Source organism: Coffea eugenioides, chromosome 8, assembly GCF_003713205.1.
Source record: "Coffea eugenioides isolate CCC68of chromosome 8, Ceug_1.0, whole genome shotgun sequence".
NCBI classification, from domain to species: domain Eukaryota; kingdom Viridiplantae; phylum Streptophyta; class Magnoliopsida; order Gentianales; family Rubiaceae; genus Coffea; species Coffea eugenioides.
The window spans coordinates 36,743,571-36,762,346 of NC_040042.1; the positions used below are offsets into that span (position 1 = coordinate 36,743,571).

Genomic DNA, 18,776 nt, shown 5'->3' on the forward strand with positions numbered 1-18,776 from the left:
TCTCCTTTTATCTCTTTTCCTCCTCCACCACACCACCGCACTCTCTTCCCTCATTTCTCCTCCCCGCCCCTCCCTTCGTCTCCCCCGATCCCCCATTCCCTCCTCTCCCTCCTTCCCCGAGCCGGGTTATGAAGAAATCATAGCTAAGCAGAGAGGTGGAGCAAAAACCCATCTCTCGACTGCTGTGTTCTGTCAAGCTAAAATTATATGAGCAAAAATAGAAAAAAAGAGGTTGAGATCTATCAAAAACAATCAGGCGAAGAGGGAGGAGCCCATTGCAAATAATGCCATCAAGAGCCAAGTTATGGACCAATAAGCTCCATGCCCAAATTACGACTCAGAGAGAAAGATAAGCATTATCACAGCCTGATATCACAGTAGAAGACAAAGAAGAAGATGATGATGATGGCGGTGATGATCTTGATACAAGGAAAGAGTTAAATAATAACAATAATGAAGCATTGCTTTCATTCGCGTTTCTTGGATGATTGTGTCTACGTACTCCTACTCCAAACCTCTAAGAACACGTTATAAGCATTCATCAGTGGAGAGCAAGAGAAGCAAGAAACTGGAAAATTGGATAAGCGGTGTTGAGATGGAAGGAGGGGATGAGAAGGAAGGGTTGTGTGACTAAAAGGACATTTTTGCCCCGAAAATTTGCACTTCCAAAAGGCTTGTTTTTTGTCAGTTGAGTGACCTTTGTGGCAACCTAAAAAAAGTTGGACGATCAAATCAGCCATTGTGAATAGTTTAGTAGCTATTTTGGCCATTTGCTCTTTACAATATATCGAGTTTCAAAAAAAAAAAAATCTCTCAAATTGAGAGAGCTAATAAGGAAAAAAAAAAAAAAGGAAAAGAAACATATGAAATGTTACCAAACGGGTTAAAAATCTTTTCAAAGCACAAAGATTCTCATATATATATTAGTTAAAGGATAAATTACCTTTTACCCTTCTGTTGTTTGGTGCTTTACTACATAATCTCTTTATGATTTAAAAACTTATATATGTCCCTCCTTATGGTTTGGGTTAAAAGGTTATCATTATTTTTACCCGTTAAAACTAACTATCAATAGCAAAAAGTCAAAATCAAATTAATACATTGACAAATTCACCCTTTCATTACTTTTTTTTTCTTCTTTCCCTTTCTTTCTCTCTTTTTTTTGGAAGAGAAAAAAAAATTTTGAAAAATTATACTTTGGCCAATGAAATGTTAATTTTCTCCAAAAATCAAAAGAGATGGAAGAAAAATTAAAAAATAAATAAATAAGAAACAAAAAAGATGGAAGGGAAATATAAAACAAATAACTAAGTAATAAAAAAATACCAAATCTTTGTTTACTACAAATGTCGTTATAGGTTTTTAAACCAAATCTTTAATGGTATTTCTATTTTTTATTTATCTATTTTTATTTCAATTTCTTCTTTTTATGTTTGGAGGGAAAAAAATAATGAAAGGGTAAATTTGTAAATTTATTAGGTTAACTTTGACTTTTTACTATTGACCGTTAGTTTTAATGAAAAAACTAATAATAACACATTAACCCAAATTATGAGGAAATTATACTTAGATTTTTAAACTATAGAAGGGTTATGTAATAAAATACCAAATTACAGGGGAAAAAAAATAATTTACCTTAATTTAAAACTAAGTGTCTTCCTCCTGAGGTACAAGCTTTCATCGACAAGGGAAAGAGAGAGGGGGGAAGCACTACATATTGTTCTTCCGCAAAAGAGGTGGGGTTGGGGCCCTTGGGGGGAGGAAAAAAGCACTACACATACAATTTGATTTTATTGGCTGACAACCACCCGGAATATTAAATGGAACGCGAAGTTTGATAATCCCTTGTCTAATGAAATCACCTCGAAAGGAGCATAAAAGTACAAGATAATACTTGACGTCTTATTTTTGATACTAGAAAGCTTAAAAGGATTCCATTAGAATATTTTCCCCATTAGGCGTTAAAACAGATAAAATAACAAAGAAATAAGGGTTAAAGGAGTAGTAAAACTGATGTTAATTTACCTTCAAAGAACAAGAAGAAAGGGAAAGTTAACGTAAGCACTAAAATAAAGCCATAGTTAAGAGAATGTAATGCATCAAATTAACAAAAACGAGTGAAGATACTCTACATTTTTTTAACATAATAGTAGTGTTTGCAGAGGAGATCTTAGCTTAGTTACAAAGTTAAGATTTTAATAATCAAAGGCCTTGGAATGAATTTTCTCCTTCCCCTATCTTGGCTTCTTAAAGTAGGTACATTGGCGTAGTCTAGGTACTACAGTCGGATCGAAAAGCAGAATAGGTACTTGATTTGCTAAAGGGAGTTTTGCACTTTAAATATATAAATTGAAGAGAGTTTCTTAAAAGTCAAGGTTCTGTAAGGCTATTGGAACCAAAGTGGTAATAAGTAAAGCTAATGGCAACTCATAGGAAGAAGATAGATGTATTTGCAGTAGTTCCTCGTGGATGTAAGTGGTGGTCTTGTGGCACTAGGATTTGTTTATGCTGCCATATATTTTCAGTGTGCAGATTTTCAATCAGAAGCTAAAGGACTTTAACTTCGAGCAAAAGAAGATGTTTGTAGTTATCCATCATTTTATAACTTTTTCGTAGTTTTGTCCATTCGATCAGGTTTTGATGGTTTGTAGTTTCGTCCATTCAGTTAGAGTTAGGTGGTGTTGTTTTTACTTTTTAGCATATTCGACTTGCCTCAAAAAGGTAATGTGCTTATTTTTTTAAAAAAAGTTTTAACAGAATAGGATGAAATTTAAGAAACGGGAACTAGAATCCAGAGCCTCTAAGTTGGAGGGGTAAGATGCTTATTGAATTTGATGGAGGGATAACATGCAACTTCTCTTTAAGTTGAATTCAAAAATCTATTTCCCTGTTTTTGGTTTAATGTTGGTAAAGCTAATTAATATCAAATCTTTTCTTTCTTTCTTTTTTAGTTTCTTTCATTTTAACCTAATTTCAGCTAATGTATTTTTAAAATTAATTTTTTATATACTGACAGTATTATATACTATAACCATTTGATGCATAATCAACTTCATATTTGAACTAGGAGAGGCCCGACCTCGAAGGTCTATTAAGTCCTATTGGAGGACTTAAACGAAATGGAAGTTCTATTAAGTTCTCCAGTCCCAAAAATGAAGGCGAGGCAAAACGGAAGTACAATGAAACTCGTAATAATAAAATGGACCAGGACAGGAATGCTTGCAGGGACGAAACTAGAATTTGAAGTTACGGGAAGCAAAACAATTGAAAATAGTAAATTCAACACAATAACTAGGACTAGGGGGAGTACTCACGCATCGCGCGGGTGTTTGATGCCTGTGAGAAAGGAGGTTTTTTTTTGTTGAACAAACAATAACACATTGTGAAAAGAAATAAAACTTAGTATGAAAAGATAAACGATATAATCAATCAATTCACACAGCGTTACAATAAAATTGTGTTAAATTGAAGGTCGTTGATAATGCAGAAAGGCAGAGCAACACAGAAAGCTAACCTTATTCCAGAATCCCCACCGAGAGCTCTTACTTGTTGTTGCTCCAAACCTATAAGATTATTACCAACCCAGACCAATTGGAGTTAGGCAACGCGATAAGAGTTGCTAATTGTAAGTACTAAGAACACATTGACAAAATTAAGGGAGGAACTAAAAAATTGGGGGGGGGGGTTGAAATCTAACCTCACGCTGAACCACCAGGAGTAGCTGGGACTGAAGAGCATTCTGAGCTGATTAGTATGAAACCAGGTAGAATTATTCCAATCCTAAAATGCGAAACAGGAAGAAACTGATAATCAACTGTTTAGGCATTAACATACCAACGGTTCGGCAATTGAATTGGGTGTAATTAATGACAAAATAATAGGTAATTTCAGAGTTGAGATCGGATGGAAGAGAAAACGATGAGGCACATCGTTGTAGACAAAGGCAAAAAGGGAAAACTTAACTTCTGAAGTTGAAAGGGGATAAACTGACCAACGTTTGTGGCTCATAAATGCAGATTATAAATGATAGAGAAATGAGTTCCTACCATTGATAGTGAAATCGTTGGCTCATTTCCTAAATCCGATTGCCATTCAAATGTTTCAGACAAAACAACATCTCAAATGGTTATCTGTGGCTAAAAAGGGGAATTATTGGTAGTTAAGAGATATTCCGGTAATTACACCAACACACAAGCATATATGGGTTGTACAAAATGTAAAAACGATTGCACGCTAATTACACATTCCATCAATACCCAGATAGCTCATCAATGACAACTTTAAATGTATTAAAATGGGGTCATTTCAGTCAACATATCCAAATACATGCTTCCTTAACTTGTACCTAAAGCTTTTAAAATAATACACAACATTTCACATTCCCAAAAAGCCCCCACCTATGCGGTTGAAATTCAACCTATTCTTTGACCAAAACTCAATCTTATATAGTATAAGGATATTAACCTAATTTAGGTTCAAAAATAAATTCTAAAAATTTAAGCTCAAAATTTGCAACACATTAATTTGCATATTAACATACTCAAAATCTAAATTCACTAGGAAGTCGAGAAAAAACGAGCAGCACTGTAGATGCTTAATCATGGTACCTAATTCAATACGGAATCTAACAAAACTTTTTAAAAAGCTAAACACATTAGATCGAACATTTATGGATAGATATAGAATATTATATCTATTATATTATTAGAATTCGTTATAAAAAAAAATCTAATTTAAACAAGCGGCCCTTTCGCCACTCAAACAGTCGGTACACCTTCCGACTTGCAACGGCTCAAAACGAGCGGGGGCTCTCTATTTGCTTGCAGGTTCTCTTACTTACTCTTAGGGGTGTGCAAAATCGAAAAATTCCGATTTATCGACCGAATTCGAATTGAATTCGGAATTTTCGAAATCGGTAAATCGGAAATCGGAATCGAATTCGGGTTTTCCGAATTCATATATTTCGAATTTGGTTCGAATTCGGTAATGGAGTTTTTCAAATCGGAATTTCCGATTTCGAATTCACAATTCGAAATCGGAATTCGAATTCTGATTTCGATTTCAAATTCGTTTTTAATATGTAAATATATTTTTTATACATGTAATATAAAATTTATACTATATAATATTATATAAAATTTATAAATTTTATATAATATAATATAATATTATATTATAAATTTTATATTATATAATAAATTTTATATTATATAATAATATATAAATCTTTCCGAATTCGGTGAAATCGGAATTTACCGAATTCCGAATTGAATTCGGTACGAATTCGAATTCGGAATTGGTGAATTCGAAATCGAATTCGGTCGAATTATCAGATACCAAAATTTCGAAAAATTCCGAATTCAAACTTCCGAATTACCGATTTCGAATTCGATGCACACCCCTACTTACTCTAGTGGCTGGCAAAGGCCAACGGAGGGGAGGGGGGAGGGGGGGTAGGGGAACGAATGGCTCAGAAATCGACCAATTCCAAACAAACCCGTGGAGCTGCTACTTGGATCATCATAGAATAAGAAGAGCCGTGCCGTTTTAGGAAAGGGATAATTTCAGAAACCTCCCGTAAGATTTCTAACAATTCCACTAGGCTCGTCTGAAGTTTATAAATTTACACAAATCTCCCCTAAAATTAAGGTTTTAATAACAAAAACAGCCCAATTAGAAAAAATAACATTAAAAAGTAATTTAATGAGAGAGATGAAACTTTTATTTCATAAATATCCTTATACTTGTATATAAGTTGTATTAGTAAAAGAATAAAAATAATTAAAAGTTAGAAATAATTAATACACACATTTCACCACTCAAAAAGTTCAAATTTAATAAATTAGATAACACAAATATGCAACAAAACTATACTAATGACAGGTGCCGAACATGTGCAATAATAATTACTAAAAAGTCCTAATTACCACCTCAATTAAATAATTATAGAACAAATCCAAGTACTGGAGCAGGGACCCTAGGTGTGCAATGGGTTACTTGATTCACCCTGTTCCCGAAGAGTTTGCTTGATCCGATATACCGGATTTGTCTATAAAAATACTAATTTTGAGTACAATGGCAAGTAGGGTCGATTCCACAGGGAGCAGGTAGGAAATTATTTCTTTCCAAATTAGTAGAATGAAATTGGGGGATTTTCAATGGGAGGCAAATAAAAATAAAATAAAATAAAACAAACAAAATTCAAAACTAACTCACAAAGCACAATTCACTGAAAATAGCAATTAACAAAAGTTCTATCCAAAGGATCAACTACGCAGGCACGGTCCAATTAAATGATCATCGATGCAAAGATATTTCATCCATTTATCACTAGATTGGTTATAGCCATCAATAAGCTCTGACAACCAGCTCTTCCTTACTTTTTCGACAGTCAAGGTACGACCATTGACTGCTTCTCTAACCAGATAACAACCCTAGGTACGACCGTAGGAATTTAATTACCCAGTTGCATTAAAGCTAGAAGAACCCAACCCTAACCAATAAACACGCTAAGAGGGTTTATTTAAATTAGATCTTGCATTTCCCCATCATAAAGCCAATTATGGTGGTTGCCACGGGGTGTCAACTAAATGAACAATTACGGATTCTATTTAATTAACGTGGCAGTAGGCTATTAAATTAAATCAAATACCCGGCCGTTGATATTCAATTAATCAAATACCCATGAACAATTAATTCAGAAAATGCACGAATAGTAATAAATTGGAAGAAATAATGAAAGATTGATTAGATCTCACAGGTGTGATGGACCGCGCCCTCGCGTCACCCTTTGGGTAGAGGAGAAAATTAGCCACTCCTCATCATGTCAAGCTCACGCGATTTAATTGATTTCATCCACGCAAACATCCAAACAATTAATTCCAAGGAGCGGAGCGATGCGAATTAACTAAGGAACAAATGGGAAATTCCCTTGGTTCATTGTCTTATATTCGGTCGCTCCTGTAGCAGAGTCAAGAAAAGGGATAACAGCGATGGAAAATTGTAGCAAATCAAAAGCGAACGTCAAAGGCGTCTACAGCAAAAGATTGAAAAGGTGAACTCCTAAGCTAGTCTAAGTTGCGGCTGAAGAAAGCCAAAAGCCCCGGTCAAAAGCGTCTGACTGCTGACAAACCTAGGAAAAGAAAACTAAGCCGAAAAAGTAGATGCCCCTTGAATCTTCCTTGTTTCCCTTTTTATATCCGCCGCCCAAGAAAGTCAAGCAGAAGCCCACGGACGTCTGGCCTTTCTTTGCTTTTCAATTGAAGCCTTTGGAGTTTTAATCCTGTGCTCCTCGCGGTTCACGTGGACCAGGGTCCGGCTTTCGGTTTCGTCCGCCTTCTAAGGCGTGGCCACGCCTTGGAACGGGAAGTCTTCTGGAAATTCACCCCGCGAGATCATTTTTCATGCCTACCACCTATAATTCACACAAATATCGAATATGAGTGAAACTCCAATTCTTAGTACCGTGAATAGCCAAAATTAGGACAAGATAATAGTGCAAAATACGCCAAATAACCGTTCTATCAACTAATGATTGCAAGTTTCAGTAAAATAGACTAATCATCTCTTTTAACATGATATTTGCTATGATTCTTATGATTTTAAACAGAAAAATTTTTGAATTTTGCATTTCTTTTCCTTCCTTTCTCCTTTACTTCCACAAAATTACTTTACAAGTGTCATAATTTTAAGAGTTTCAAAGAAAATATCCTCATGAACAACCTTCTTTTGACTTGTATTTTTTCTTCTACCAAAACCCTTATTCTCACATTATGTACAACTGATTTCTGATCATTGTCAAATTCTATGAATCACAAAATAGCACCATTAGATTTATTAATTGATATATTTTGTAATTACAAGTCATCGTTCATCATTAAAGTAGTTTTCAACAGTTATTTCTATTAATTAGTTACGAATAGTTAATGAGTGCTCTAATTACTTAATCGTTAGATATTAATAAAGGATAAATGAGAGAAAAGAAAGACAAATTTTAAAAAATTTTCTTTTCAAAATCACAAGAATTGTAACAAAGATCATGTCAAAAGAGATGATTAGTTTGTTTTGCTGAATTCTGTGATCATTAGTGTAGTTTTGTTGCTTATTTGTTATGTCTAATTTATTGAATGTGAACTTTTTGAGTGAAAAAATGTGTGTATTAATTGTTTCTAATTTTTTAATTATTTTTTATTTTTTTACTAATACAACTTATATGCATGCATAAGGAGTATTTACAGAATAGAAGTTTTATCTCTCTCTTTAAAATACTTTTTTAATGTTACCTTTTTAATTGAACTAATTTTGTTATTAAAACTTTGACCTTAGAGGAGATTTGTGGAATTTTGTAAACTTTAGGGAAGGTTAGTGAAATTGTCAGAAATATCAGGGTAAGTTTCTCAAATTATCCCTTTAGGAAATGACTTCACTTAAAAGACAGATACTACCGCTGCTGGCCGAGGGAGCAACTTGTCTGGTCTTGCAGTGCACTCATTCTAGATCACTACCGAATTGAAATTTATAATTTTCTTTAGATTATCGGCATGGAACGAAGGATGGTTTTATCTCTTAACTCTATAACAAGAACAATTGTTTAAAAGATTTTTCTAACAGATGTTCAATGGACATACCTAAATCACACATGAGTTATCATTTAAATACGCATATTCAAATTTATTACAGCTCTAAAATGTGATACTTTTTCAAATAAACTACAATTTTTTTTAACAAAAAGACACTTGAAACTCCTCTTAACGGATACCCATTAGCCAAATCAGTATTTAAATAATATAAAATTTGGTTCTTCGATTTATAAGTTATACAACTTATGGAGTTGTGATTACTAAAGTTTCTATTTTATGTCTAAGTTAATGCAGTACAAATGAAATTCGAATGAGATTGTATTTTTGTTTACAGTATATGTTGTACGTATGGTTCTAGGTAGGGCTTCTATATGGTTTAAGTTTTAGCATAGATCATACAAAATCAAATCACTCATGATTCTTTCATGTAGGGTCTAAATCTAGGTAGAGTTTGAGTTGAAAAATTAAATTTAAATTTAAGAAAAATATGATAAATCTGGGTTGAGTATAGACAATACCGGATGCATTGACATAGGTAGTGTCGATTATGGGAAAATGATTAGTCCTGTATAATATATTTACAATTTTGAGAGACAATGGAAATGTAGTAAAACGATTGGAAAATTATTAAGTGGTAACATGTATGCATGTAACATCTTTACTGTGTAGCTTTCTATAAAAAAATCATTGTGTACTCTTTTCATAAGAAGGGAAAAGAAAAGAAAAGAAAAGAAAAGAAAACTGATGTGTCCCAGTGGTCAGGGAAGGCTCAAAGGGTGTTTCTTACTATAAGATTTAGGATTTGAATCCTATGTCTGATAGTTGGGGTAAGTAGGATATAGGGGTGGGAGGGTTGAAAAAAAGAATACAGAAAGAATGCATCCATTTGGGGATTAGAAAAAAAAAAAAACACCATTATCCTTTGTTGTTCTTTATTTCTTCAAAGGAACATAATTTCTTCAGCCATATATTTGTTTGGAAGGCCTCTAAAATCACAATAAATCCTGAATCTTATGTTATCATTTCAGCTAATATTGTGCTATCCTTTTTAATGGAGTAACTCAAAACCGTAAATGTGAATAATTCTCTAGTAGCCTACTAATTTGTGCTTTTGTATCTTAATTCCTGCACAAAACCTTTCTCCTGGTATCTTCATCTTGCAGTGAAGGTTTGAACATCCATAATAATTTTGCAATTCACTTTATTCTATAATTTTAAAATTAATCCTATCTAAAAACTAATAAGCAACAAGCAACACACATTCATCCACACTAGTTAAACACCATGTTTTTAAGCTCGAATCGGATCGATCGATTGAACCGGGAATCGGTTAGGTTTCTAGTCCGAGTTCATTCGAAAACCGCCTTGAATAAAAATCGGTCAAAGTCGGGCTTGATCGGGAATCGAAAATAACCGTAAGAATCTGGTTTGTTTCATCTGTTTGGTTTTCTGCTTTTTCTTCTTCACTTTTTGACTGTTCCCATCCCTAAAAAGATAATTACTAATCTTTGACTACCCTATGTTCTCTCACGATGATTCCATGGTGGTAATCTAGTAAGAGCCTTTCGTAGTTACCACCATAGTTGCTAGATCTGGAACTTAAAAAAAAAAAAAGGGGATTGCTAGATCTGAAATTTAAAAAAAAGGTAAAGATGAATTAGCAAGAAGATGAAAAGAAAACAGGGATTGGATCGGAATGGAAAACAGTTTTATGTGTGTTTGTGAATTGTTACAGGAGTTAATAAAGGGCCAAAAGAGAGAGAGAGAGCATTAGATAGGAGAAGAATGGTGATGACTTGAAAAATGAAACAAAACAAAATATTAGAAAAAGGAAAAAATAAAGGAAGACGTACACAACTGGAACTAGAAGTCTGGAATGATTTGGATGCCAAAGAAAGCACAGCAAAGCTATTGACGACGGGGAAGAAAAAATGATAGGGATTTCCTTTTTAAATCTAAACTTTTTACATATTGTATTTTGACGCCTAAATGTTTTGAATAATTGCAACTACACATAAATCTCTTTTATTATTTTCATTTGCAGCTTTAGTTTTTGCATTTTTACATGATTCTTAATATCATTCTAGATTAATTATCTTATGAACTTCAGCCCAAGGACTTAGAACTATTTACATGTATATATATGATATATATTTATAACGTCATCCTTATATATATATATATTTATATATTTATTTATAACATCATCCTATTTAATCACGATCGAACCTGGTCGATCCCATTAACCCAAGCTCTTGAGGTTGGCCAAATCAATACCTAGTTTGAGTCTGAAAACATAAGTTAAACGTGCAAGCTTCAATTAGCCTGGATTTGCGACTTGCGATATGTACATACATCAGTTTGGCGGCTTGCTTGGATTAGCAAAGAAATTTTGTCCATCCCGAACATCCCAAACACGCGGCCAGCTGTCAAGAAGGTTGCTAAATGTATAGTGTAATAGTAGACGGGATTCTCTGTCCAATATTTTATGTCCACTTTTCTATCCAATACAAAATTACATATTTCTACTTATTATATCTGTTGTCATGGCACATAAAAAATAAAGATTGTTTGGTTGCCTTATCTTTTTTCATTTTTAGGTTTCCTTTGTTTACACAACTTTGTTACAATTTCCCAAAATAATATTGTTACCGTTACAATTCCCATAACCTGTTCAGCCTAGAAGATGAAGGAAGTTCTTCAACAAAACAATTTTTTTTCTTTCTGGTGTAAGTGAAAGCAAACAATAACGGGAACCTTTGTCCAATAAAGCAGTCAAACAGCCTTTCTTTTTTATGTATCACATCAGCAGATATAATAAATAGAATTATATAATTTTGCATTAAATAGAAAAATAGACACAAAATATTGGACAAGGATATCGTCTGGTGTAACAGTACAAGTGGAAGACGGCAAGCAAAGAAGAAGTATCTTCTTTGTACAGATGGGTCCAACCCCACGTCTCAACCACAACACAAAAGGCCACACTTGGGGTCCTTGTTTGTTGCTACCTATACTTTGACCATCTACTTTTCTTATTTTTCCAACTTCTGCAAAGCATGTAGTACACAGTACACGTTATATATATGACCAAATACTAGAATCTTATTGGTGATTGCTTTTCCTCAGTTATTGGAGAGATCATTGATTGATTAAGCTGAAGTGAGAAAAGTAGAGGTGCAAAAGAAGCAAGGAGGGAAATCAAGAAAATGGCCCTTTCCATCAGTTGCTGCCTCAATCTTCCTCCTCCACCATCTTGTACTGCTACCTCTGATCAACCTTTGGCTTCAAAAGCATCCCATTTGGCCTGGTAAGTAAACCATTTGTAAAATGTGGATATCTCTTCTGCTACTCAGATATTTTTACAAAAATTTTTGCTCTTTATTTTCGTTTGTAACATTTTCCAACGGTAAAGGTAAATACTTATGACTTGCTTGAGTTGTTTTTCTTCAGTTGGGTAACAAACATGGCTTTCTTTGTGTAGGCCTAAGAATCAGAAGGAAAGATCATGGAAGAGAAAGTGCTTGTTAGGGGTGGCAACCTTACTTGTAGGACTAGAGATGAGCAATTTAGTAGTAGGTGAACAAGAAATGGCTCTTGCTTGGGATCTACAGCAACAAGAAGAGATGGCGTCAAAATCAGTGATCAAAGTTCAGAGATGGAGTGACAGAAGAACATGCCCTTCTTGGCATGTGAACTCATTGGAAACTATTGTGCCTGAAAATCTGCCAAGGCCTTCGTTTCGTCGGAGATGGGAGAATGCTGATTTTCGAAGAACTGAATCTTCTCGAGCTGCCCAATTGGCAGCAAAAGTTGTAACTGGCCCCAGAAGTTGTTTCTCTTTATGAACTTTCCTCAGTTATTGATACTATACTCTCAAGTACATAGAGCTACATGCATCTTGAATAAGACATCAAATCAACTAATTCATCCTTGATACTTTTCTTGTTTGCATGAGATATTTATGTTCAATTACTTAAATGATTAGTGAATACATACCTTCGTCCAAACTCCAAAGCGTGTCAGACTCTATTAATTGAGTCTTCCGTTACACTTTTTCACAGTTACGTTATAAATTCGCAAAATTTAAACGAGAATACAAATACCATCTTAAAATATCGTGTAACATGGATGTAACATCAAGAAGTATAATAGATATGATTCAAAATCGGCTTCATTTGTATCGCATTTTTCACTGTAGTAACATTTTTATAAGATTGTGTGAAGTTGTGAACTAGCTAATTCGACAATATTCCCGTTCATTTCTTCCCTCTACTATCCCAAAAACAAAATTTTTTTTTGAAGAAAAGTTGATGATTGTATTGTACTACATATCAAGTTTGAACTTCTAAGATGGTGTTTGCAGTACATGCAGTACACTTGTACATGATGTATTACTATTTCCATGAGCAAGAAATGGAGAGGACCACTTCCGTAAGTTTCACGACACATATGGGACCTTGAAATGGAGTTATACGGGTCAACAAATAAGCTTTTTATCGAATTCAGAAAATTATATATTTTTCCTACAAAAGTGTGGTGATTCTGACATCAATTTTGTTTTCATCTATTTTCATGGGAAACGAAATAGAAAATTTCTACAGAAATAGGCACTAGCTTAAATAGTTAAACGTACTTATCCTATCTGCAATAGTCTGCTTGGATGGTTATTTTGCAGTTTTTTTTTTGTTTTTTGGTTTTGGGGGGGGGGGGTTTAAAAGTGTTTATGAGTTGAATAGACGGTTAGAGAACGTATTTAGCCTTTTCTAAGAAACAACTCTAATATTTTCTAAATATTAGTTAGTTTGAATTATAAACACATTTTTGTATTCTAAACCCCTTTTATATCTCAAATACATTATATCACTTTGCGAGTATCATGCACAATTAATTTTTATATCTCAAATACATTATATCACTTGGCTTATTTCTATGGCTTTTTATGTAACTAATGTATTTCAATTATTTGTACTGGATCATTATCTTGTTTGGCAATGATGTGAGTACGAAATTCTCAAGCTGTAGAAGGTGCTCATCAGAAAGCTAAGAAGGAGATTTTGATTTTCTTTTTCTTTTTCTTCTTATTGATTTGCTTTCAGAACGTTTAGAAAAAGGAAAAATTGCTTTCACAACGTATGTTGGTTTTACAATATTAATACTCATAAAATTAAGAACAGCAAATAAAAACTCGATTTACAAGTGCATGATACACGCAAATGCATGTCCTACAGCCTACCATTCAAGTAACCTTGCTAAAAATTCAACTTTGGAAATTTTTCGATACTCTAATTAACAATTACTACAAGTGCATATTAACAAACTTCTAGATATGCAAAAGTTAGTATACTCCCTCGTCCCATTGTTAATGTCATATTTCCACTTTTTGCTTGTCCCAAAATTTGAGTCACTTTGAAAAAGTCAAATCACTTTTACAATTATTTTCCAGTTATACCCTTCTATTGACAAATCAAGATTGCACTAACCAATTCTGATGGACCCAGCCACAGCACATCATCGGAAGTTATACCCTTCTGATTGTCTTTGCCTTTTAGTCAAAGTGACTTAATGGCAAGTGGTCCCACCAATTTGTTGTTTCACTCCACAAACAGCAAAGGGTACGCTTGGAAAAGTCAGATAAGCCTGTCCCGTAATGCTACTGTACATAAAAAGTGCGTTTCCCAAAAAGCGTCCCAAATTTTGGGATGGAGGGAGTATTTATTACTCAATCCGTTCCATTTTGTATGCCGTGATTTCTATTTTGATTTGCCCTATCGACGATTTAATGCAAACGCACAGGGTCAATCGTAGTAACAATTTATCTAGAGTATTCTAGGATCAAACCCACATGGGACGAGTTCATTTTCTACATTAATTATTGTAAAATAACAAAATTTAAATTTATGGAGTGAGTTTTTCTAACTAAACAATAAATGAATAATCAATTCAAACAGAGTAGTGGCGAGAAAACAATAGACGCGAGCCTAGGGTTTCAGGTTTTAATCCAGAATTTGAATCAATTATCTAATTAATTTCTCAATAAACCATGAACGCATCACATAATTGTATTTTAGATTATCTCTCGATATATCTAAAGTATGCCTAATTAAATCCTATGTCTCTCTTGAGATCGCAAGTATTCAATTAAATAGTTTAAAAATTTTAATGATATAAGTGTGTCATACGAATCATAACCTACTCTCGTGATTAGGATATAAACATGTTTATCTATCTAGTGCACGGTTGTATATCTTTTCTCAGTTCAATACAAACCCTAAAAACATCCTCTCAGTGTAGAGGGAACTCTCTCTCTTGGGATTAGAGCCTTCCTCCAGTGGTGGGAACTTCAGCAATCTTAAACTTTTTCAAAAAACACAATTTCCCACGACTCATCATTCATGGAAACAATCCAACTATAGATTACAATAGATCTGAATCCAACACACAGTTAACACAGCACTTTTATTAATGTTAGATCGTGAAGGATGTCCGACCAAAGGAAGCATTAAGCATCATCAAAGTGGTGGCCCATGTTCATAAAGGGTGTCCGACCAAAGGAAGCACTACGCATCATAAATGCCATGGCCCATGGTAAGCTAAAGCTTGTTCTCTTGATACCCCTGTTATCATCTTTCCTTGTTTTTTATGAGGTAGTGTTGCTCTGGTAGTCTTTTTCTGGTTTTTCTTTCCTTTTCTTTTCTTTTCCAGTCGGTGCTTGTGTAAGTCTGTCTCCATTTGGTAGACGTTAAGCTCTGGTCCCTTGTGGGGTGGAAGGGTAATACTCGTTAGAACCTCTGTCAGTATCTATGGAGGGTGAGTTGACCGAGCTGTTACAGAAATTTTCCTTAGCTGGAAATGAGCTTGCGGGAGCTATGTTGAATCCAGAGGATCTAAACAGTGAAGTTAGAGAATGTGAAGGAAGCTTGATAGGCAGAATTATGGGGGAAAAAGTAGCTAACTTTACAGGGGTGAAGAACTTTGTTGCCGCTGCTTGGAGCTACCCCAAAAACTTGACAGTCATGGAACTAGGGCCCAATTTATACCAGTTTAACATTCCTAATCTGGAAGAGAGAGATAGGATTGTGGAAGGGGGTCCGTGGGTGATAGATAATCAAGTGATGATTCTTAGGATGTGGTCAGAAGAGATTGAAGAAAATTATGGAGCTTTTGCTACAGCACCTTCGTGGATGCAACCATGGAACTTGCCAGTGCATTGGCTAACTAAAGAGGTGGGTAGGAAGATTGGAGCTGTGTTTAAAGAAGTGAAAGAGGTTATTATACCTCAGTCTGGGGGAAAAGAGGGTAGACATCTCAAAATCCTGGCCCTTGTAGACCTATCAACACCTCTCCTTAGAGGTACAGTAGTTCAAACAGCAGGAACATTTAAGTGGGTAGTTTTCAAGTATGAGAGATATCCAGACTTTTGTTATAATTGTGGTGTGGTAGGCCATAGTGAAAGATCTTGTAAAGAGCAGAGAGTTACGATGGCAAGGCTCTCAGAGAACCAATACGGCCCTTGGATAAGAGCAGGTAGTACCATAAGTCCTAGTAAGGAAAGACATTTGAAAGCTGATCTGAATAAGGACAAAAGATATTGAGAATTTCAGGATGGAGAGCTGGTTGAGAGGGAGAGGAGCAGGATGCAAACAGGAGGTAGGCTATTGGAGTTCCTTGAGAATGCAGATAAGGAAAATAGAACTAAACAACTCCTGGATAGGGAAAGGGAGGTGAAGAGCTTGGGGATTCCGAACAGTAGCACACCTAGGAAATTTGATGATAGTACAGTAGAACGAGGCTCTAATGATGGTTATCAGCAAAGGGCCCTGGGGAATCAAGGACCTTGTTTGACTGATCAAGCCTCTGTGAGAGAGAGGCAAGAGCCAGTAAGGTTGGAAGTGAGGGAGGAGGACACTGACATGTTACCACCAGGGATAGATCAAGCAGTCAGGATCCAGGAACATAGTGTAAGGGAAACAGACATCCAGGAAGAACTTCTTATAAGTAGTAAGATCCAGGAGGCGGTTAAGAAACAGGTTAAGAGGTCCTATAGGAAACTGAAGACTCCTGTTGTATCTAGAAGGCCCTTAAAGGAGCTGTCTGATCAGGATCTTAACCTTATAGGGAATGGTAAAAGGAAGGTGCTGCCTTGTGATGAAGAGATGGAGGATTCGCAGTATCAACAGATAGTTTGTAAAAAGACCAAATTCATGTTGGAGGTTACCCAGACTGAGAGGGAAGGAGAGGAGGAGGGGCCCATCCTGAATGGGGCCCCCATGCAAATATGAGAGCCTTAGTGTGGAATTGTCAAGAAGTGGGGAGTCCCTTGACAGTTCCCCATCTGAGGGAGGTGAATAACCTTCTCTCTCCAAACCTGATTTTCTTAAGTGAAACCAAAAATAGAAAACCAGTAGTAGATATGATAGCTAGGGGCCTGAGGTTTGATAATAGGGCAGTGGTGGAAGCTATGCATAAGGCTGGTGGGATGGCCTTGCTGTGGAAGGAGGACACTCAGGTGGTCGAAGTGTATCGGACCGTTTTTACCATTGAAGCCAAGATCGAGGATATGGATCTCAATTGTATATGGTGGTTTATAGGTGTATATGCGAGCTGTGATTAGGGCTGCAAACGAATCGAGCCGCTCGCGAGCGGCTCGAATCGAGCTCGAGTCGAGCTCGAATCAAATTCGAGCTCGAATCAAATTCGAGCTCGAACTCAAGCTCAGAATATTAAGCTCGTTAGTTTGCGAGCCGGCTCGCGAGATTGAGTATATATATATATTTTTTATTTTTTTTATTTTTATTTAATAATAAAATTACGTATATTATATATATATATTTTTTTTATTTTCATAGTAAAATTACGTATATATCCTTAATATTTTATTATTTATTAAGAAAAAAATATTATTTTATTTATTTTTTTAAAAATAAAATAATTATTTTTTATTTTTTTGGAGCTCGAGCTCGAGCTTGAAAATTGCCGGCTCGTCGAGCTCGAGTTTGGTAAAATTTAGTCGAGGCTCGGCTCGATTAGCTCAAAACTCGACTCGGCTCGACTCGTTTGCAGCCCTAGCTGTGATGCTCATATTAGGAAGAATCAATGGAAGGTTCTTAAAGAGAGAAGCAGGCTGTGAGGAAGTAGATTTATGATAGTTGGGGATTTCAATGATATTCTGTCTAATGAGGAAAAGTGGGGTGGTTTGGCTAGAGAAGAGAGGAGCTTTAGAGACTTTAAGGAATTTCTGGATCATAACCATCTGATTGACATTGGTTTCGAAGGTCACCCTTAGACCTGGAGCAACCACTGGGATAATGATGGTAAGGTTAGGCAAAGACTGGACAGATGCTTGGGAAGTATTGAGTGGTACCAGACTTTTGATAAGGCAAGTTGTCAGCATATTGACACTTACGCCTCTGATCATAGTATCTTGTGCTTAAACACTTGTACAGGGGTGAAAAAAAAGAAGAAGAGGTTTTACTTTGATAAAAGGTGGCTTCAAAGGGAAGAGGTGTACCAGGTAGTGGAAAGAGCTTGGCAAAAAGAGGAAGTTGGATCCCGTATGTTTAAGGTTACTAGAAAGATTAGGAACTGTAGGATTGAACTTCTGAAATAGAGAAATTCTTTCAAAGCCAATTCCAAAAGTAGGATTGAGGAGCTAAAAAAGGAGCTGGAAAGAGTGAAAAACTCAGATTGTGAGAACAGGAAAAAGAAAATAGTTGAGCTTAAGCATCAACTCAAAGTAGCCTACTCTGAAGAAGAAAATTTCTGGAGTCAAAAAGCCAGAATCAACTGGCTAAGAGAAGGTGACAAAAACACCAAGTATTTCCTTGCTCATGTTAAGGGGAGGAGAACTAACAATAGAATCATAAAGTTGCAGAAGGAGGATGGCTCGTGGACTGAGAATGAGGAGGAAGTAGTTTCAGAAATCTCAGATTATTTTCGAGAGCTTTTCACTAGTGGAGGTAGGAGGGATATGTCAGAGGTTCTAGAGGGTATTCCCTATTCCATAACTCATGAGATGAATGCTAAGCTAACTAAACCAATAGAAGAGAAAGAGATCAAAAATGCACTTTTCTCCATGCAGCCTGAGAAAGCTCCTGGACAGGATGATATGTCACCCCTATTCTTTCAAAGATTCTGGAACATTTTAAAAGGAGATGTCATTCCTGCTATTCTTTCTTTTTTTAATACTGGCCGTAT

General features: G+C 35.4%; 2 protein-coding genes across 2 annotated transcripts; both read left to right on the forward strand.

Moving 5' to 3' along the window:
* The first annotated feature begins 11,655 nt into the window (after window positions 1-11,655).
* LOC113781350 lies at window positions 11,656-12,519 on the forward strand. The gene is made up of 2 exons (XM_027327269.1): window positions 11,656-11,889; window positions 12,064-12,519. The coding sequence occupies exons 1-2, from the start codon at window positions 11,789-11,791 to the stop codon at window positions 12,425-12,427; spliced, it is 465 nt and encodes a 154-aa protein (XP_027183070.1). The 5' UTR covers window positions 11,656-11,788; the 3' UTR covers window positions 12,428-12,519.
* A 2,863-nt stretch (window positions 12,520-15,382) lies between these two features.
* Window positions 15,383-16,174, forward strand: LOC113780666. The gene has a single exon (XM_027326446.1). It carries the CDS (start codon window positions 15,383-15,385, stop codon window positions 16,172-16,174), a length of 792 nt encoding a protein of 263 aa, XP_027182247.1.
* Window positions 16,175-18,776: the final 2,602 nt, after the last annotated feature.

Coding starts and splice junctions, on each gene's coding strand:
- LOC113781350 (XM_027327269.1), top strand. CDS start 11,789: ATGGCCCTTTCCATCAGTTGCTGCCTCAATCTTCCTCCTCCACCATCT. Junction 11,890..12,063: donor AAAGCATCCCATTTGGCCTG/GTAAGTAAACCA, acceptor TTCTTTGTGTAG/GCCTAAGAATCAGAAGGAAA.
- LOC113780666 (XM_027326446.1), top strand. CDS start 15,383: ATGGAGGGTGAGTTGACCGAGCTGTTACAGAAATTTTCCTTAGCTGGA.